Below are 22,676 nucleotides of genomic sequence, written 5' to 3' on the forward strand. Positions count from 1 at the left end.
CCCCCCCCCTCTCCCTCTCTCTCTCTCACACACACACACACACACACACACACACACACACACACACACACACACACACACAGTCGTGAACGTTATTGATTTTATAAATTCATATGTTTGTGTAGGCTACTTAGTATTTTACAAATATAGTACCCGTATTTATGAAACAAGAAAGCATTAGATCTATTTTTGATGAGGAATAATTTTGTGCTTTGATTTGTTTTTATTAACAGCACCTTCTGGTGTGTATTTTATTTAACGAAGCATCTGGTGATTTAACCCCTTATGGCTTATAATTAACGAAGGAGCATTTACGGTTATATAAGAAAATATTCAGCATATGCTAAATGTAGAATAATATGGCATGTGTTTAACAAGGGCCCATGTATTATTCAGTTAACAACATTTGGTGTATGCAAATGGTACGGTAATATTTATGAAGGGCAGGTATTAGGTTTCATTATTAAAAGAGCAACTGCGAGTTGTGAGAACCCGTATCTGGTATTTATCGAACAGACCTGTGCCTGACCCTCATACACTAGCAAGGGAGCGGGAATTATTTATCTATGGAACTTTGGTTCTTAGTTAACAGTAACTTCTCGAGGTTATTAAGTGCTGCAGAATAATGAAAGGGAATATTTAGTTTTTATTTGTTAAGGGAACTTATGGTCTGTTCTATATAACTGTGGAGCTTTTACCCTTTAACGGCCAGGATTTCCTGCTTACATATACCAGTAGCGGAAAATGGGTTACTGGAGGTGTATACTTTTTGAAGCCTTGTAATTGTAACATTTCTCTTGGGTGAACTAAATCTTATACAGTTGAGTCAAAATAAAAGTAAAAAAATGCACCATTCGTAAATAAAGGAATAAATGGAGGGCTTGTTAGTTACGTGACAAGGGAATATTTAGTATTTATTTATTCATTACCTCTGGAGGAAAAAAGGTGCCGCCAGTTTTTCGTCCAGGCAAACAGGAAATACCACGGGGAAGAGGTGGCCGTGAGAAGCCCTGGACGCCCGTGGTCTTGTTGGCATAGGTTTGTAATTGATTTATTTTTTCTTCTAAGCATATTATATCTAAGTAACTTGTTCCTTATTTATGTTTTTTCATTGTCTTCAGAATTTTAATAAGTAACAAACAAGAGGATAATCATGAGACAAATCGCCGAGGAAGAAGTGTTACGAAATCTCCCAAGCTACGGAGAATGCGAGGAAGGCGGGAGATGACTAGGGCTGAGTAATGTCGGGAGGTTGAGATGGTGACCCCGAGTTGGTGGGGACGGCCGTACGGGAGCAATTTCTGACCACCTAGGAGTGTGAGACATGACCACGTAGGCGCTAAGTTTGGTGATGCCCAGATTTACAGTGTGCCAGAAACTTTGGGATGTGTGAATGTCGGTGGAAGTTGTTGATCATGAAGTTGAGAGAGAGAGAGAGAATCGGCTGCTTAGCTGAAATGGAGTAAGGTTAAATTGCTTTGAAACGGAGGAAAAGGAACTCGGCGATAACAAGATTGGGAAAACTTTACACACACTGCAGTAAGAGAACTAGTCCGACACGAGTGAGCAAGACATTAGGACGAAGTCATTACCCAGAAATGAGCGCGCAGTAGCTGATTTTGACTGCTTGGGAGGGGCAAATATGAGCAAGATAGCCGCGCGGAGGAACTAGTTAACGTGGCGTAAAACCTCAACACCCGTGATGACGCCCCAGTGCCTGTGTATTCCTCCGCCTTCTCCGCGCTCCGTGTGCAGTTTGCCGCCCTTCTGATGCTGTCCACAGATAACCCCGAGCTCCCTCTCTTAATTAGACCTGGTGCAGGGAGAGTCCTGGGGGAGCCCTGACGGTGGTGCAGTGTTGGCCTTGGTTTTAATGAGCCCAGGGTTCGAATCAGCCCGTTTGACCTGGAGGACGAGAACGTGGGGGTGGGATTTTTATTCCCCCTGTTTTGTGGGAATTATATGAACTTCTTATGATGCATTTGTCGTGAAGCTTTTCACCTTACCTCAAAATTTATCACACATACCTGTCTCATTATCTCTTCGTCAGTCCAGCATAGGAGCCTTAGCTGCATCCTTCTTATCTTCCTTTTCTACCATCTGTCTCCTTATACTTTCTGTTCTTGGAGTTTCTCTTCTCTGCATCTCACATTTCTTCTCCCCTTGAATCACACTTCACACTTCTTCGTTTTCTACCATCTGTCTCCTTATACTATCTGTTCTTGAAATTTCTCTTCTCAACATCTCACATTTCTTCCCCCCCTGAATCACACTTCCTTAATTTTTTCGTGTCCCTTCAACTTCGTCTCGCTTTTTTTTCTTATTAGCTCCCATTCCCACTTTTGTAGTTTCACTTAATTATTTTTTGTCACCCCTCCGTCTCCTTTCCTCGTGTCTCTTCTCTGTATCCTCTTCGTTTGTCTCTTTTCCTTATTCTGTTTCTCCTTCCCCATCCCATTTTTTTTCTTTCCTCATTTAGTTCCCATTGCAACTTTCTTAGTTTCCGTTATTTCCTCTCTGTTTCTCCTTCCCTTCTCTGTCTCCTTCCCACCGTGTCTCCCTCCCTCTGTATCCCCTTTCCTTAGTCTCTCTCTCTCTCTCTCTCTCTCGTGACTGCATCGCTCGTTTCTCCTTCCCTTTTACTGTTTCCCATTCATATATGTTTCGCCTTCGATTTTTATCTCCACCCGCCCCCTCAGTCGCCTATCGAGGTTTTGTCGCTGGATGTTTCTCTTTCCAGTTATTTATCATTCGTTTTGTTTCCGTCTTCCTAGCCTTTTCGTCTCGATGATTCTCCCACCCCCACCCCACCCCTCCTGCCTTGTTTGTCTCTCAACCTCCCTCACTGATTCTCCTTCCTTTATTTCGTTTTTCATAATCCCATTTCCGTTTTACTATCGTTTTTTCCCCCTTTATATGCCTTTTCCTTCAGCGTCTCGATAGATTAGTCTCTCCTTGGCTTCAATTTCACCGTAGACCGCCAACCATCCATCCACTTTCTTCACGGCCTCACTGGTAGCTTTGTTGCGGTTGTTTGGATGGTGGTTGGTTGTTGTTTAAGCAGCTTGTCTCACCAGTAATCAGGTTGGGTTTATAAGGTCATACTTTTTTCCTTGATGTTGGTTTATGGTGGTGAGATTGCGAGGAACAGTTAAGCATTGTTTGGGGTCCGCTACGTGGCAACAGAAAACGGAATGCGAAAACTTGACCGAAGGAGACTGGGTCGTTTTGTTCTTGTAAATGTGTGTGTGTGTGTGTGTGTGTGTGTGTGTGTGTGTGTGTGTGTGTGTGTGTGAGAGAGAGAGAGAGAGGGGGGGGGGGGGAGAAACTGTTATTCACTTTGCATACACCGAAAGTAACTATTTAGGATAATCCTAAAGAAACTCTCTCTTCCTCTATCTCTCTCTCTCTCTCTCTCCACACACATACTCACAATTACAGATAACAGGCTGCATGACAAAGTGTGATAAACGAGGGATATTATTTTAGCGTGGCGTCACATTTAAGTGGAAAAAGTAATGCAATTTAAGTTTTTTATTACTTCGTCTTTATGGGATGCGAACCAAAGGACTGCAGAGGCCAGCAGACGGTCAGCCAGGCAGGGAGATAAGAGCGGAGTGGAGGATAGGAGGAAAGAATGGACGATAAGAGAACGTGTAAGAGACGCTGGGTTGTTATCAGTAGGAGCACAAAGAAAGGATTTAAGTGGCGTAACAAGTACTTGGTGTTCTGTGTTCGTAGATCTGGTTTGCTTCTTTCGTTTTACTATGTAGCAGAACACGTAGGTTGCTCTAGTGGGTATTTATGAGTCATGTTACAGTGGTTGAATATTGCGTGAGTTTGTGGTGTATGGTGTATGTTTACTGGTCATAATTCCAGCTGAGTGTTTTATTGGTTTATTTATTTACTTGTAGGCCTACTTTACTTTCGGCATCTCATCTTTTATGTCTGATAGTAATCAATCCTCTTCCCCATCCCATTCTGCTGGTGTAATTCTGCCGCCCTGTTTCCCCTCAGACCCCCCCCTCCCCTGTGCCTCCTGGGATATTTCCATGGCCTCAGTCATTTCCTTGTGTCCCCCCTTGAGGCCCTCTCGTGATGCATCTCTCTCTCTCTCTCTCTCTCTCTCTCTCTCTCTCTCTCTCTCTCTCTCTCTCTCTCCACTCCCAGTATTATTTATTTGACTTCATTCCTCCATATATGTTTCACTTTTATTCTCCCTTTTTTATTATAATTTTCTTTTCCCACATTTTTTTTTTCTGTCTTCTGTTTGACCCATCCTTTACGTGTTCTCCTTAGTCTCATCATCACCTCCTCCTTCGCTTATTCTCCTGCCAATCAATTGTTTTCCTCGTTCCCTCCTCTCCTCATTTACTTTCTAATCAGTCTCTCGTCCCCTCCCTCGCTCCCTCCCTCACTATCCCTCTCTCTGGTCACGATTTTCCCTCCCCGTCTCTCCCCTGCCTCCCTCCTTCATTCATCCACCCCTCCCCCTCTCCTTATTTGGTGTATTTCTTTGCCTAGTAACACCTCCCTTTTCGTACCCTTCGTCTCCCTTCATCTTTCTTCCTTCTTTTGCTTAATATTCCCCCCTGTCCTTCCCACTTCTAAATACCCCTTTTCTCCACTTCTACCCCCCCCCCAACCTCAGCTGTCCCCATTTTCGCTTTCCTCTCGTCCCTCACCATTCCTTAGCATATACTCCCATTATTGTCATATATCTTTTCCGTAATCTTCTTCATCCTTCCATTTTCTTCTTCCTTTTCCCTGCTTCTTCCATTTTTCTTTTCTTCTCCTCCTCCCTTTTGCTTATTTCCCTCGCCCTCTATGCTCATTTTCTTCATTTTTACCCCACGTCTCATGCATGTTGCATCCCTTTCCCCGTCGCCCTTCTTCATCTACACCACTCTTCCCCCTCCCTTCACCATCTTCTTCTTCTTCTTCTTCTTTTTTTTTTCTTTTTTTTTTTTTCATATACAGTAGTTAATTTTTAGTAGATCAATATTTTTTCCCCGATAGATAATTTCGGTATGGGTCAATAGGCGTCCATGTATTTGTACTCCTACGTAGGCTACTCCAGTCTAGTTAGCCCTGTTACCCCATCATTGCCTATCTGTTATTCCTCTTTCCTCCCCCTCTCCCCCTCTTTTTTTCTTTCCTCTTCCTCTTTCCCCCACTCCCCTCTCTTACTCCCCCCCACCACCGACTACACCCTCTTCCCCCTTCTTGGCCAACCCCCGGGCAGGCAGGAAATGCCCACGCTATTGGTCAGGACGTATTAGGCCAGTCCCCCGCCCATGCCCGTACGCCCCGGCCTACCTGGAAGAAAACGGAGAGAGGGTGGTGTTGCAAGTGGGAGGAAATGCCGGGTGGAGAGGTGGAGGGAACGAGAAGAGATTGAGAGAGAGGTGAGATGGAAGAGTGGAGAAAACAAAGAAGTAAGTTAAAGAGGAAAAAGGATGAGGGGGAAGGGAAGTAGGAAAGAAGAGATGGAGGAGAGGATAAAGAAGAGGTAAAGGGGAGAAATTAATGAAAGATGATGAAGGGGACATCAGAATAGAAGGAAAGAAGAGGTGGAGGAGGACAGGGAAAAGAACGTGAGTAGGTGATAAGAAAGTGAAAGGAGGAGGTGATGAAGAGGGACGAGGAAAGGAGAGTGTGATACGGAGAAAATAGGAATAGAAGAAGGGAATGGGAAAGGAAGGGGGGAGTGAAAGAAGAGGAGGTGAGAAAGAAGAGAAGGAAAAGAAACAAGGAGCAGGAGTCATAGAGCAGAGAAAAGAGGGTGTGTGAGAGGTTAAAGGAGTGCGTGGGGATGGGGGGAGGAAGAAAGATGGGCAACGCGGGGGGGAGGGGTAAAAAGAAAGGAATGGAAATAGGTAGAAGGTGAGTCAGAGGGATTTAAATACTATAGATACCCTTTAAGTTTTGCAAGAGAACGAGGAAATACTCAAGGGACGGGCGGAAGGAAAAGCACGTAAGAAAGATGACTAAGACGAGGTGACAGTAAATAATGTATGAACACAGATAAAGTATGGAAATAAGTAGAGGGTGCGTTAGAGGAATTTATGTACTATAAACGGCCTTTAAAATTGCACGGGCGGGAGGAAATACGCTAATAGGCGAAAAGAAAAGCGACTCAAGAAAGATGACGGTAAGTGATGCATGAAGAAAGAAAATGACGTGGGAAATGAGTGAAGAAGAATATGCTTAAGAGATGATGACATAGGCAGAATAATGGAAATGCTGAATGGGACGTGATGATCAAAGATGGATAAAATGAAAAAGTATTTAGCGAGATAATAGACATTAAAAATGGCATCATATCTTAAAATTACAGAAAAGTAAGAGAATGCTTGAAATAATATAGGATAGATGATAAAACTTGATAGATCTTAACATTAAAAGAATAAAAATAAAACTAGAGATAGGAGCAAATGATGTGTTGTTATACAAAGAAGTGGTTTTGGAATATGTAAAGAAATGGTTAGTGCGTCTCTAGTGATATTTCCTTGTCCATTTAGCACCTCTTTCAAAACCCACCTGACTGCGAGCCTCCAAGAACCTGGTATGCAAATTAGATGGTCATGAAATAGCGCTTGTAGGAAGAATTTGATGTTTGTTGAAGGCTATATTGGATGGCTTGTTACAGAGAGGGGGAGGGAGTTATTTTCGGCTGTTTGTTATTGAGAGAGAGAGAGAGAGAGAGAGAGAGAGAGAGAGAGGTCATGGCTGCATAAGAATGACTGTTAAAGCCGCCGCTATCATGAAAATTTATGATGTACTCGGACATGGTGTTGGTTTAATGTGTTTAATCTTGCCTCGCTTCCCCCAAGACGGTTTGATTCTCATTAGAAGACGCTTTCCGAGCTGGAGAGATTAGATACGAGCTCTCTCAAACCATATTCCCTGATGTGAAGAAAATAGTCCTCCTGACAAGAGAGAGAGAGAGAGAGAGAGAGAGAGAGAGACCTTTGCACTTTTTGATAAAATACTCAACCCTTCAGTCCGAGCACGTCATTTATATTTCATTCCGTCTATATACCTGACGATTTTCTTCACCGTAGTAGATCACCCTGGTGGTGGAGGGGGTAATGAAGGCTTTATCTAACATCCCACATTTCGAAAAGTCTCTCCAGAACTGATTAAAATGGTCTAGCAGTAGTAAGAACAAAATATAAACTAGTTACCTGTTTACTTATTTTGTAGCCATAACAATTTATGGTATATAAGGTATGAAATTTTGGCATCATAGACAAGTCTGTGGCCTTTGAAAGTAGTTCAAGGTCATTCATATTTGGAACATGTACTTAAATTAACCTAAGGTAGCTTCTTGTATAATACCAACAAGATTTGAAGACAAAGGTGTGGAAGAAATAAATGAAGCATGGGTATATTTTACATTTCTCTCAATAACTGGCTGACTGTATTCTTAAATGTAACCATATTCTTTCCAGTTAATAAGAGGGACCACAGCTATATTTCTTTAAAGTTTCAGTTTTTGTTGTTTTATCTAAAACGTGCTACAAAGAAAACAATGAGCAGATTTGAATTCGGTACTTTCCAGTAGGCTACATGGCAAAATATGCAGCCAAAATTCTCAGCAAACTTTTTTATCATAGGACTTTCAACCAAATGGCTGTATCTCAGATAGTATTTGAGATATTTCAGTTTCAAATCGGCAATTTTTGCACCAAAAATTAATGTATGACCTTCAAAAATAGGCCAGGGTCATTTATATTTGGCACAAGTACTTGGATTACCCTAGGATACCTTCCTGTATAATATCATCAAGATCTAAGAAAAAAATAGTGCAAAGAAAAATAATAACACTTACCAAAACAGTAAGCTTCGCTATATATATGGCGAAGCTTAAATAATACTTACCAAAAACAATATAGCGTCGTCATATATGACGAAGCTCAATAGAAAGGCGTTATGGGAGTAAAGGAGTAAAGCCAAATATATTGACCGGTAACCAAATTTCTCCCTAATGATTAACCAATATTTTAGCCACAATAGATGGAGCTGCGGGGGGTGGGTGGGGGAGCTGATATATTTTCAAAAAGTGTAAAAATCCGTTGGTGGGCCAGAGCGTGGGGGTGACGCGCCGGCCAGAAGCACCCATTCATTCCTCACCTGCCCTATTTTCATACTTTACTGCTCAGTTTTTCGTTTATCTTCGTCCTTGGGAGTTGTTGTTGTCGGTGTTATAAGTTAATGGTGTTTCCCTCTGTTATTTTGCTTGTGAGTTAAATCTCTCTCTCTCTCTCTCTCTCTCTCTCTCTCTCTCTCTCTCTCTTTCTCTCTCCGTTATACCCCTGTGCCCTTCTTCTCTCTCTCTCTCTCTCTCTCTCTCCGTTATACTCCTGTGCCCCTCTTTGTTATCAGTCTCCTGCTTTCCTTCGCCTTGTCTTTCCCTCCTCTCCATCTTTTCCCTTCACCCTTTTTCCCTCATCTCCTCATCATTTCTCTCCTCTTTCTCTCTTTACTCCTGATCTTCCTCTTCTGCTTCTGCTGCTATTCATTATCACTGCTCCTCAGGTGACTAATTGCATTGCACTTCATTGCAGATTCACTTGACAGCTTGCAAGGCGTACGTGCTGCTTCTTACACTCACCCTCTTCACTCCCTCATATTCTTCTCTCTTCTTCTCGTCTCTTGTGTAATTAATTTTGTATCATTCTCTCTCTCTCTCTCTCTCTCTCTCTCTCTCTCTCTCACACACACACACACACACACACACACACACACACACACACACACACACACACACACACACACACACACACACACACACACACACACACACACACACACCTTCCTACTTTTTTCCTCCTTTTCTCTTTCTTCTCTCTCGCCCCACCATTTGTTTTGTCCTCCCGTCTCTGCCCTCTTTTTTGTTTATTTTCTTGTTTTTCATTTCGGCTTTCTTGGACACTGATTCCGTTTCACTTTTGAATTCCCTAATCCTCGTCTTGCTTCTTATCTCATTTTATTTTCAGTTTTGCCCTTCTTATTTTCTTTATCTCATTTTGTCTCTACCATATCGCTCCTGTTGTTCATTGTTTTCTTTATTCCTGTCCATACTCATTTTATATTGTTTTTTTATATCATTTTCAATAAGATATAAAATTTTTACTTTTGAAATTTTCTTCTTACTTCAGCTATATTTTTACCGTTTTTCTTTCGGATTATCTTTCTCTTGTCTGACCATTCCTTTTATATTTATCTAATTTTTTTTTTTTATATCTCCCCTTCATATCCCCATCCTCCACCTCGTCGTTGCTGTCGTTGTTATCTATTACCCTCTTTTATCTGTCTTCCCTTCTCCTTTCTCTCCGACTGTCCCACCTTTATTTTTCATATTTCTTAAAGTCCCTCCTAAAAGAGACTCGATTTTCTGTGTTGTGGAAGCTGGGAGAAAACGCGCGGTCGTGGTGGAAATTTTATGTGACAGAAAACGGGTCGTGGGTGGAAAGGATTTTGTGGAGCTGATATGAAGAGAGGGTGAGGGGGAGAGGAGGAGAGGGAGGGGGAAAAATGGAGGGAGATAGGAAGGATGTAGGGGGAGGGGGAGAATAGGAAAGGAAGAGGAAGGGAGAGGAGGAAAGAAGGAAGATAAGGGGGACATGAAGGAGAGAGGAAGGACGAAGGATGTTGATTTAGAGAGGGAGAGAGGAGGGACTGAAAGCACTTGTCAGAACGCAACACAAGCACTACACTACACCCTCCACTCATGCCTCTTCATCCCCCCCCCTCTTTCTCTTCACACACACACACACACACACACACTCTCTCTCTCTCTCTCTCTCTCTCTCTCTCTCTCTCTCTCTGACCTACCCACATTGCTATCGACTTGTACCAGTGTATCCGTGATGGAGTGGGCTATGTATCAGTATCTTAAACATAGTGCGGTTTGGCCAGAGATTAACTGCAAATACCTAGACCCTTCGTGGCACAGTATAGAACAGTCACACATGGCAGTTTGTATTATTTATCCATTTTGTGTGTTAAAACATTGTCCAGTGTGTGTATGTCATGTGTTTATTTTATGTATAGTTAACTTGTTGCTGATGCCAGTAGTGTACCTGTATATGCGATAAGTTACTACCCTCACTACCATTGGCTGTATTTCCATGATCTAATATATAATGTTCTTTAGCTCACAAGATGGTTAACTTGTACACTGAACCAGGTAGAGGTGCACATACTAAATCAGGTAAAGGTGTACGTACTAAACCAGGTAAAGGTGCGTATACTAAGCCATTTACTACACTCACACGGGTAACATTGTCCCATATCACCTTCTTGCAGTGTACGAAGTACAGGAACCTCGGCTAAAGGTATCGTGGTCCAGAACACTGAAGGATAGGTGACCGCCCTTCGACTCTTGTGGCATTACATTATCGAAGAACCTGAATCCGCCTTTTGTAGATTGGAACCGGTGCGCACAGAGATTGTCATTTAAATACCACCGGCGCTTTAAACCAGTAAGCCGCAGTTCACGTAGAAAATATAAAAGTGTTACCAGCAATAATAGTGGAAGTAACAATAATGGAAATCGTAATAAAAGCGTGTGTGTGTGTGTGTGTGTGTGTGTGTGTGTGTGTGTAGAGGAAGGTTAAGCCGTGACTGTAAAGCAGGGGTGGTGGGGGGTTTGGGTGGGGACGAAGTCAATACACGCCATGAGTTAGTATGCTCTTTACAATTCTGAGAGAGAGAGAGAGAGAGAGAGAGAGAGAGAGAGAGAGAGAGAGAGAGAGAGAGAGAGTAAAATAATAAAATGAAGAACGGGAAAAAAAAGACGGAAGTGCAGAGAGAGAGAGAGAGAGAGAGAGAAATAATAAAATGAAGAACGGGAAAAAAAAGACGGAAATGGGGAGAGAGAGAGAGAGAGGACGGAGCGGTTATTAAAGCCGTAAATAGAAGGCTTATGGCGGGGATTATACACTAAAAGGAAAATAGAGGGCTTTCTTAAACGGGGGTCGGGTAGTGGAGATCGCGGAAACAGTGTGGTGTAGAGGAGAGGGAGAGGGAGAACGAGATGGAATAGGATGTGGAGGAGAAAAGAACAAAAGAATGGAAAAGCAAGGAGTATGTGGTTGGGGGAGAAGAGGAAGGATGAGGAGGTGGTGGAGGAAGAGTAGGAGAGGAAGAAGAACAAGAAGGAAAGGAGGAGAAGAAGAATGTGATGTAATCGAGAAAAATGGAAGGAAAATGACGTTAGTGATGATGATGATGATGATGATGAAGAAGAGAAGTCTTCAAAGAGACGAATAACATAGGGACAACAAAAAGGAAGAATGATATGCCAAGAAGAGAGAATGAGTAATACGGGGTGGGGGGGGGGGAGGTAACGAGAAATTAGGCTGAATAGAGAGAGTAGTTACAAGGGTGTAGAAGAAAGGAGAAAAATGTGCAAAGAGTGAAAAACAGAAATCACGGAAGCAAGCTCATGACCTAGAAGTGCACAACAAAAACTTATAAATTCAATGAAAACTTCAATAAAAAGTTATCCATGCAGTGGGAATGGCATTTTGTCCTTTCGCTCACGTCATACTTGCGTAATCCATTGACTGTTTGGATGCATGACTGAACAACCTCTTTTGGTGTTAGTTTAAATGTATATCCAACTTGTACCAGTAGCAGACAGAGAGTTAATCAGGATAGTTTTTGAGGCCTTGAACAAGCAGGATTTCTCTAAGCAAAGCAAAATTATATGGTGTCAGTTTAAATGTAATACCGAGATACATCAACCGCACTAAATAATACGGCTCTTTGTACCTAGCCAGACAGGTGGAAACTGAGCCTTATTAAATCTTTTACCGATGTTTCTCCGTGGATTGTAAGAGACCACAAAAAATAGGGGTAGAATACAAAAGGATTATGTATATATCCAAGCACGGGAAAGTACAAACAGAAGGCACAAAGGCTAGTGTTAAAATCCAGTTGGTAAATGTACGGCCGGGGACAATTTTCACTCGGTATTTCACCTTATCTGCCTCTCACTTCGCTTTGCTGACATATTCTAAAGCTGATAGAGGCTGGTTTGCTTCTCAGCCCATAGAATGATCCTCTTTGTTATGAAGGGTGAGGGCGGAAAGTGATGGACATCCAAAATGTGAATAGATGCAGTGAAATAATAGGTGAGCATTTGTCCAGTACTGCACGAATTAAAAGAGAAGAAAGGATAGAGATAAAATACAAAAGGCTTTGTGTAGGTATCCCCATGGCTGTAACTCATGAAGCGCGTGAAAGTACAAACTGTGTGAGGGGGAAGTTTTACGATGACGCGCTCAATTGTTTCAGCTGATTGCCCCGTCCCCCGCCGCCCAATTGATTATAGACCTCCAGCGGGCGTAACAAGGTGCCCCACACTGTATCTGCTTTTATTTATGCACACAGTTTGTTTTTCCTTTGTGAACATTGTTTACAGAAAGGGGTTTTTGACACACGACCATCCTGCTATAGTGTGTTTTGCCTCCTCCTCCTTTTTCTTCTTCCACACGAGGCTGAGGCCCTGTTAAGCATCGTTGCATATAGAATTATATGTGTTAAGTTGTTTAGTCCATTTACCCTTAGAGGTTTCTCATAGGCTGCTGTATATAAAGTTACTTGGCGGTACCCAGAATGCAGTACAAAGTACCTTCTTGTGCTGGTGGTGTTAAGAGATGACTAGTAATCATTGTTGTGTATTTATTTCCAAGGAATGTACAAACCTGGATGGTTCATTTGTAATGTCTCAGAATATATATATAGTCAGCCCTTACAAGGAAGGTTAATAAATAATGGAAGTAATCACGCAGTTGAAATAATAGTACAATAGCAGTCCGAATGAGAGAAGGGAGGGTATCGGCAGCGACTCGAGTGAAGGAGAGGTTAGGTAGCCTATTTGTACAGGTGTAGCCACACCCACTAACACCTGTACCACCTCAGACCTACACGCCTCCCGCAGATAGGCCTAAGTGACCCTATACCCACCATGAATGCTGAGGAGACCCACAACCTATAGGCTTACACGACTCTCCGTGATCTCCCACACTGGCTCAGCACAGCGACAATGTAAGGCTGATAATAATTGAATACATAAATAATGCGTTGTAGAAAGTTGAACGGGTGAAACGAACTTGACATTCTTCGAAGAGACTGAAATGAGGATGATAAACAGGTGATATGATTTATCGCACCGAAGAAGCTGAACACCTGATGATAATAAACTGTGGTGGAACTTTCTGAAATACGTCGGTGACACTCAATAATTGGTGATGTAATTACAGTTATCATATTGTTAATGTCTTTGCGCGGTGTTGAAAATTTGAGCCAGAGGGATGGAAGCCTGTCTTAAATCTTTCAGTACAGTGACATCGCATTGTTGATATATGCCAACTCTGGACAACTTTTTAAAAATTATAACAAAAATTTATCAGTTAAAGGAGTACTGAAGGCTATACCTAGCCCCTTCAGTTAATAGTCTCTCCTAAGCTGGTCATCTTTTGGTAGCAGCAAGATTAGAAATAAATAAATAATATTCTCCGTAATTGCATTAAGTGCAGTTCACGCGGTGCCTGTTCAATTCCATGAACTCAGTGTTGGACCCACCTGCATGCTTCATCAAAGGGACAGACACAACACCCCCTCCCCTACCTAGCTCATAAAAATGTACTAAAACTGGATGGATTATAGAGACCCTGATAAAGATGAATAGTAAAAACTTTATAATTAGAATATTTAACGGTTCTTTGGGGGAAAAAAGGGGTGGTGGGGGATGCGGTGGAATTACACAAAATGTGGAAGAGAAAAGTGGGTAAGTCATTCGTGACACAGGTCCCAGGTAGCAGACACTCGCAGTATAACACATCCGTTTGAAAGAGTCTTCAAATAACAATAATTCACCATCACTACCAAGCAAAAAACAAAAGCTAATCACTCAATATAAAAGAGGTGAAAATCAAAATGACAAACAACAACGTAGCGCATTGGTCTTAAGCAAATAATTAAAGTAAATGAATAACACACAAACATCGGACAGTAGCTTAGCGTATGTTAATATCAAAAGCCTAATAAACGCAGAAATGATGTGGGTGTCACATCAATTGTATATGCATCTGATAGCAAATAGTAGCCTAGACACACGTATGGTAATCAATAACCTAACAGATACATAAATCTTAAACAGAACCTTATCACATAAATTTTACAACATATTGCTAACAATAGTCTAGTACCCAAAACACAAAGACCGCACAATAGCCTGGCATATAATGGATATCAGTCGCTTACCAGAACAAATTATAGAGAGGAATTGGCCATTAATTTCATCGATTATATAGCAGTCACCCAGATATATATGGACGTGACCTAATAGCCGGAAAATAAATAATAAACAGGAACATATGTCATTTATTTCACCTCCAGCAAATAGCAAACAACAGCCTAGCCTTCGTAGCCCAAGTATATGGTAATCACGTTAAGAGTGTAGCCCCGAGATTGTGAACAGATATGAGGGTGGGAGAGAATAGGGCTGTAACGGATGACTACAGCGCCTCCCATGGTTGGCTTGAATTACGGGAGGCAGGGTAACAAGGCCCTCTGATGGTTACGTAATGTATTGTTGGGCCTAGTGTAGTTTATGGTTGTTGCGGGTCCCCATACAGTAGTTTATTGCTCCCCTTCCCCCCCCCCTCCTTCCCCTTCCCCTTTCCTACCCACTCTTGGATGATTCTGTCCGGCCGTCTCTCTCCCCTTTCAGTTACCCCCTCACGTCTCAGCCCAAACTTCAAAGATGTTCAGATTAGAATGAGAGAGCATATAATTATTTGAGTAATAATGAATAAAAATTGTGTTAAATATATAATGGGAAGGGTGATGATGTGAAGGTTATCTGCTGACATTTTCTGAGAGAGAGAGAGAGAGAGAGAGAGAGAGAGAGAGAGAGAGTTGATTTATGACAAGTGACTGGCAACCTAATTATTTCCTGATTGTGGGTGCGAGAAAGAGAGCGAGAAAAGAGGCGGAAAATGTTGAGTGTGGTTGGGAATGAAAAATGAGAGAGAGAGAGAGAGAGAGAGAGAGAGAGAGAGAGAGAGAGAGACAGACAGACAGACAGACAGACAGACAGGCAGGCAGACAGAGAGACGAACCTAACATAAATAAAGAAAATGATAAAAATGGCAGTACAGAAAGTGAACTCTCTGGCCATGAAAATATTATTGCTTTCTTGTATATGAAGGACATTCCAGGCAAGCAGGCCATTATCCTGAGATATCACGTCTTTCTTCATAACAGAGCAGGACTCGACGCCCCACGAGCTGCACCTGAGGGATAACCTTTACGACGTATATAAAGTATGAATGAATCTCTGAAGCGCTTTTTCTTGTTATTATGGACAGCTACACGCCTCTCTAGTTGTCTGTTTTATTTCTCTTCCTTTTGGCAGTATGATTATGTTGATTTTGTTATTGATTGAAGTTTAACAACTAGCTTCCCGCGACTCATCTGAGTAAAATTATCTGGCGTCAAGTGAAATTGAATAATATGTCTATACCTGTAGAAGATTAGTCTCTCTCTCACTCTCTCTCTCTCTCTCTGTTTTACCTGATATAACTGATATAAACTGTCTGGCGTTAGCTAGAATACAATACTAGAGTTAGAGTTAACCTGTCCATTAGAGGCTTAAATTGAAAGCGAAATAGAGTATAATTCTGCCATGCACGCACATCACTCTTCCTTTATCCATGGAGGGGGGTGGGTGGGTAAGGGGTTCTGAATCTTTGAAATCAAGCTGTTCCCACAAATGGCATCATGAAGTATTAAGACAGCCAGGAATACTGCTTCTTCCCACGCCAGATTCACTATTTCACCACTGACATTAGTACAGTTGCTAGTGTAAGTTTTTCATTTTATTTTTATTTTTTTTTCTTTCTTAAGGGGGTTTGAGCAACAGTAAGGGGGTGTATTCTTAAAGCATATCGGCCAATTTTTACGATTAACTAGTTTCCATACCATAAGTAACTCAAACATACAGAAGCAAAACTTTCTGACAACTGGTAACTGCATTGAAGACTTGCATAATAGAAATTGGGTAAGATTTATTGTGTAAAGATCGACATATTGTCATGAATCATTTTGTGTTGTGTGTTATTGTTAATTTTTGATTGGCTGTGAAGTGTTTGGCATCCGAACGGGTTAAGAGTATATGTATAGTTTGCATTGGCTTTGACTTAGGCTCGGGGATGTAAGTCATGATGGTTTTGGAGTTCAAGTTTTCGTACAAGGTTGACTGAGTATGCATTTGTCCTAACCCTTATAACTAATATAAATACCATACACTTCATTACCAATCGAGCAAACAGTCTGCTTAAACTAACAGACGCAAAGCAAAACATTTCTGATAACTGGTGACTGTATTGGAGACTTCCATCTTAGAAACTGGCTGAGAATTTTTGTGCAAACTTTTCCTGGCAGATGTGACAGTCCCAGAAGTTAGAAGAAATGCCAGACGTCCATGCGGAAAGAAGTTTTTCTGACAGGCATCCATTTAACCAAGAAGGAGTATTTACATCCGAATAGGCAGGCTGGTTGTGGAGGAGACAGTCGGGTAAAAATGCATCCCTACCCATTATGCATACGGTGATTGTCAGAGCTAATTAACTTTGGTAAAAACAGTTGATACTCTGCCAGCGAGACGTGACAACCCCGTACCGTCCTGCCATCGGTACTAACGTGATCAAAGGGCCTCGTCTATATATAGTGCCAGTAGAGCGAAGTTATCTGGCCCGCATCTTAGGGTGTTAAATTATCATAACAGGCAACGTGACATGTAATAATTTTCTGTATAGAGAAGAGATGCCTTCATGAACGATACAGCGTATGGTATTTTTCAGTTAACTCACTTGGGGAGATCGCATGGATGAAAAACGTCGTCTGTTTGAAGGAAGAATAAATTATAAAAAGGTGTTGTATAAGATTATTGGAAATTGTTGTTGACCCTTTCACTACGAGAAGTCTCCTCTTACGTAAACACTGCAAGGGCCGTGATATACAGTATATATCGTTTAGTCATAGGAAGACAGGCTGACATGGAGAGATAGACTGACAAATGAGGAAGTGAAGGAGTTGTGCTGTGGATGTGGATGTGATGGGAAGCGTTAGGAGAAGCACAATGAGGTGGTTCGGCCATGAGGAGAGGATGGAGATCGAGAGACTGGCGAGGAGAGTGTATGTGAGTGAGGTGGAGGTGGAGAGAGTGAAGGGGAGGCCAAGGATGAGATGGAGGGATGGAGTGGAGAGGTGCGAGTATATGAGAGAGGGGGATGTGAACTGGGAGCAGGGCAGTGAAATGGCGGGGGACAGGACGACTTGGAGGCGCTTTGTTTGTGGCCATCCCTTACGGGATTAAAGCGTCTGGGAATAGCTAGATAGATAGACAGTCATAGGAAAAGTGAAAGCTGTCATCGTACTCGAGGGGCTACATGTTTTGTAAATGGAAACTAGTTTCATTTAATATTCCTTTATCATGGTCTCGAACTCGATTTTCTGTGTGAATGTAGATGAGGGAGGCAGTGAAGAATATCCCTTCCTCACACACTCCATTTTCTTCCTCCAGGTAGGCAAGGTAGCGTGCGTCCTCTCCAGTTGGCATACTAATCTATACGTGCCACTGAATGTATTATGTAAATGAACCGCTGTACATTTGAGGCCTTGCGTGAGCCCAGGGACGTAATTTCAAGCCACTTTAGAGTTTAAGAGCAACAATGGATGCCAAAAGAAGCAGTCAGTGGCGATGGAATATAAGTGTTCGGATTTCCGAAGATGCGTTGGCGGGAACAGTGCTGGTCATTATGGTCGCCATCTTGGTCAGCAGATTATGAGGAGTTACAGGGATAAAGAAGGGTAAAATTGAAAGGGACCCTTGAGTTTATGTGGATTTGCCTCCACTTTTGAAGGAAGTAATGTTAGTTAAGCTCTTCTTTACTTAGAACTGGCAGGAGCAAAAAAATGTAAAATTGAAAGAGTAGTGCAGTCCTATTAGCTGTGATGTATTTCTACATACTTGAGTGATGCAAGGATAAAAATTATAGATTGCTCTTTGTGTAGAGCTTCCAGTTAAAGAGAACGGGGGGAGGGGGGAAGGAGACAAACAGTACGATTTGCATTAAAATATATACGTAGTCGAGGTTAGGAAATTGCAGTTTTTTCTGAACTTCACTTCTTCGCTACAGTTATTGGAACGTGTCTGCTGCCCTTATATCTTTCCTGCATGAAAAGGAGAGGGTGGATAGCTTTCCCACGACACAGTAAAGACTTAGAGTTATGCAGATTGTAATATTCGCTGTGTATATCATGCAGTAACCACAGTAACAGTGTTTGGCCAGAATAATTCATGTCTTTAGAGAGACTGGCTTAACTCAAAAGTAAAATGTTTTCTGGATTTTGTGTTCTTTTCAAACATTTACTGAACTTCGAATATGTAACTTTATGATCATAGTATTGCGGTATTTGCACAGACTCCAAATAAATAATCATTCATCTTACCTGGACCTAAATTTGGATAACAAACGATGGCGATTATGTATACTTGAAAAACTCAGTAACCCGTCGCGTATTATATGAGGGTGGTAGTAGTTTAGCATAAGGTAGGTGGGTAATGTTTGTTTGGATGTGGTAGGAATACGTGCGGTGGTGTGGGGGATGAAGTGTTAGTTTAGCATGTGGTGGCGGTGTATTGGAATGTGGCTGTATGTGCTGGAGGGGGCATCTTGTGGAGGGGGGAGGGTTATCTGGTGTTAGTTTAGCATGTGGTGGAGTGTCTGGGTGATCAATAGAGGTGCCTGGCCACGGGTCGTTTATAACATTACGCCCTCATAACCCGCGCGTGAGGCCGCAACGGGATGGGCTGTTGGGCGGGCAGGGGGGCGAGTGATACCCCGTGCAAGGTGCTGCGCTAACCTGGCTGCCTCTAGGTTACCTGGCCCATGTTTAAGCGATAGATTTATTTTATTTGTTGATAAGTATCTGACACTGAGTAGACTGGCATAGGGTACCATTTTAATATATTTTAATGATGTATATGTTTATATATTGTGTCATTTTGTGGACAAATAGTAGGTATACCGGTATATATTTATGTCTGTCTATATCTTTCTGAACACACACACACACACACACACACACACACACACACACACACACACACACACACACACACACACACACACACACACACACACACACACACACACACACACACACACACACTGCCCCTGGATTAAATGTATGAGTGTATCGTATATATAAATGCACTTTTCTTTCGTTTTTCTTTATAAGTATTATGATACAGCACAGTTATGAATGCATATTTTTCATTAGTGTGATTGATATTTGTATATTTCACATATACCCTGAGCTAACCTGTAACTTTCCTTTGTCCCACAGATGAGGTGGAGTCGCAGGTGTTCGCAGGCAATCGTAGTGAGCGAGACTACTTCAGGCTACTGCAGCGGGATGGTGACTCACTGCTCATTGGCGCAAGGTATGTCTCTACCCACAATACCTAGTAGTTATTTGCTTTCTTAATTAGTGGTTCTAGTGGACTTTTATTTTTCTTCTCATATATGCAATAAATTTCGTTTTTTTTTTTTTTTTTGATAGGAGGGATTAAGGAAGGGAAATGGATAGGAGCCGTGATTGGAACCAATTTTTGTTAAACCCTTAATCTTCTCACGAACCAGTACAGCATTGAATGATAGACTGGTAAATGGATTACAGTTATTACGAACATTGTAATCATCATCATCATCATCGTCCGCGTCCTCGTCATCATTATTATCATTATTATAATTATTGTTGTTGTTGCAACTGTTATTACGAACAGTGTAATTATCATCATCATTATCGTCGTCGTCATCATCATCCATCATCATCGTCGTCGTCATCATCATCCATCATCATCATCATCATCATCATCATCATCATCATCGTCCACGTCCTCGTCATCATTATTATCAACATTATAATTATTGTTGTTGTTGCAACGGTATATTTTTATAGTGAGAATAAAGTACGGAATGTAGCTTTTTATTGTTTTTCGTCCTTCGTTTCATGGGAGAGAAACCCTCATTTTGGATTTATTGATACAGTATACAGTACTGTATTGTGTATATTATAGTTTTTGCAATGAGACGTGGTTAATAAAGTATACAGGCAGGAGTGGTGCTGTTCATGGTATATGTAGGGCTTTTGAGTGCTTGTTATGAAATGATGCTGTACTGTTGAAGGAAGTGCAATGACCCGTCAAATAGCACTTTTGCCGCACCAGACGGATGGAGGGAGAGACGAAATATAGCTGTAGTAAATTTTTATTATACGAATAGTTTTGTGTAATATACCGTACATACATTAGAATGTACTAACTATAGATAGGCAGTAGATAGATATGTAGCTTGTAAGGATGTTTATATATGCAGATTTGGTAAGGAGCTGTCAGTCAGTGTGGCGCCAAGCTGGTCACTGCAGACAGTGTATAGATTTCCTCCACAGTCTCATTCACTCACTCACACTCCCCCACCCCTCCCCTCCCCTCCCCGCCCCGCCCCTCACTGCCTTCTTATGGCCAAGATAAGGGTGATCGGGGTGATATGGTACATCAGGCGAGACTGGGGAGGAGAGAGGCAGAGATATATGCAGATATATATGGTGGTGAGATACATGGATAGCCAGACAGAAATATCAAAAGATGGACAGGTGGTTGGATAAAAAGATACATTGTGGAAAAATCAGATAGAAGGGTAAATGAAAGCTAGCTCCTAGCCCATTGTTCCTGCTGCTCCTTGTCGGAGGGATGTCGATGGCTTCGTCGTTGCAGATGACGGCTAAAACACCCCCTTAGAGGATATCAATGTGGACCAAACTCGATATATCAGATGTGTGAGTACCACTGGTTGTGTGTGTGTGTGTGTGTGTGTGTGTGTGTGTGTGTGGTGTCTTTAAAAACGTCTGCCAGCGCTGGGAGTCTTGTAACATACTGTACATACGCACCTAAGAATTCAGCGTCAGAAGTATGGCTGATTATTGATGGAGGGGTAGACAGATGGATGGAGGAGCAGATGGATAGCATTGACAGAGGAAAGAAGGGATAATGGGATGGAGGGAAAGCTCAGATAGATAGATGGAGCTGGGGGTGGATATACATCAGGGTATGGATAGTTAGGTAAAAAGGGAATGGATGAGTGGATAGCGGTATAGAGAAACTGACTGATGGAAAGAAAGGAAGAGAGGGCTGGGCTGAACAGAAAAATTGTGTGTGTGTGTGAATGAGAGAGAGAGAGAGAGAGAGAGAGAGAGAGACTTGCGTAATGAAGAGAGTGACAGGCCGGGAGATAGATTATATACCCGAGCGAGAGTTAGTGATGGAGATTGCGTAAGAGATGGACAGGTATTTATGAGACGAATACCTAATGTAAGAGTCTCCACCAGAGTCTGTGTGATTTCGTAATAGTCGGTGAACATATGTAAGAGTTTTCAAGACAGATTTTAGTGAGGCGGTGTGAATCCCTAAGTAAGAGTTTGGAAAAGATTTTGGTGAGGGGGTGTGAATCCCTAAGTAAGAGTTTGGATGATTTCGTAAGAGTTCGTGAAAGTTTGTAAGAGTTTTTAAGAGTTTTTCGCATTTTCGTAGTGTGAGCCCCTTCGAAAGAGTTTATTTGCAAGAGCTGATGTGATCCTGTGAAGATTTTGTAAGATTTGGTTGGAGCCCCGTGAAGGTCTCGTGTCCGTAAGGTCTGGGCTTGAAGATACATGTAATCAAACTAATCTGTAAAATTCCGCGGGGTTCCGTAAGCATCCATAAAATTTTGGTTGGTCGTAAGATCCCGAAAGATGCATCCTAATTTCGCAAGTCTAAGTGAAGTTCCATGAGTAGTAAAATCAACAAAGACTCCTTGGGATCTAAGAGTCCTTGTGATCCCGTAAGAGTGGTTGGTGAGTGAGTGTAAGAGGTTGTGAGATAACAGAAGAGTTCGTGCAGTCCCGTAAAAATCTGTAAGAGTGACTCGCGAGGGAGAATGAAAGAGTCTGTGTTTCACCTGAGTCTGTGAGATGCCGTAAGAGTGGGTGGTGAGTAAGACTGTAAGAGCGGACTGAAAATGTCGCCACGTAGTCTCTCCATTAATTTAGTTTGTTGGCAGGGAGACACAGGCAGAAGGAGAGGCAGGAGGAGGAGGAGGAGGAGGAAACTCAAGCAGGAGAGAGGAAGGAAGAGGAGGAAACTCAGGCAGGAGAGAGGTAGGTGTAGGCGGAGATGAAAGAGGAGGATTAAACACAGGCAGAAGGAGAGAGGCAAGACGTAGGAGGCGATGAAGAGAAGAGGAAAAATGAAGATGAGATAATAATAATAATAATAATAATAATAATGATGGTGATGATGATGATGATAATGATGATAAGACAGAAACAAGAAGACTAAAAAGCGGTATAAGAAGAATAATTGAGGCGAAAGACGGACAGGAAAGGGATGAAGAGAAAGAAAACTGAGAGAGAGAGAGAGAGAGAGAGTAGAGCAAGGCAGGCAGAGACGAGAAAGATTTTTACTTGGGTGAAAAAAGAAGTGAAAAATTGAGCGTGGAGGTGACAGAAAGGAAAGGAGGCAGAGGGAGGGAAAAGGAAAGAGAGAAGAG

At 42.0% G+C, this 22,676-nt stretch overlaps 1 protein-coding gene across 1 annotated transcript in view; it reads left to right on the forward strand.

The window, feature by feature from the left end:
- LOC145414182 (semaphorin-1A-like) overlaps nt 1-22,676 on the forward strand; it is a 605,630-nt gene that overhangs the window by 484,858 nt on the left and 98,096 nt on the right. The window contains exon 4 of the mRNA XM_080283747.1: nt 19,438-19,534. Coding sequence (XP_080139873.1) covers nt 19,438-19,534 — 97 coding nt within the window. The remainder of the gene's footprint in view (nt 1-19,437; nt 19,535-22,676) is intronic.

Source organism: Coenobita brevimanus, chromosome 98 (assembly GCF_032717465.1).
Source record: "Coenobita brevimanus isolate Jiangsu-jjx chromosome 98, ASM3271746v2, whole genome shotgun sequence".
NCBI lineage: Eukaryota > Metazoa > Arthropoda > Malacostraca > Decapoda > Coenobitidae > Coenobita > Coenobita brevimanus.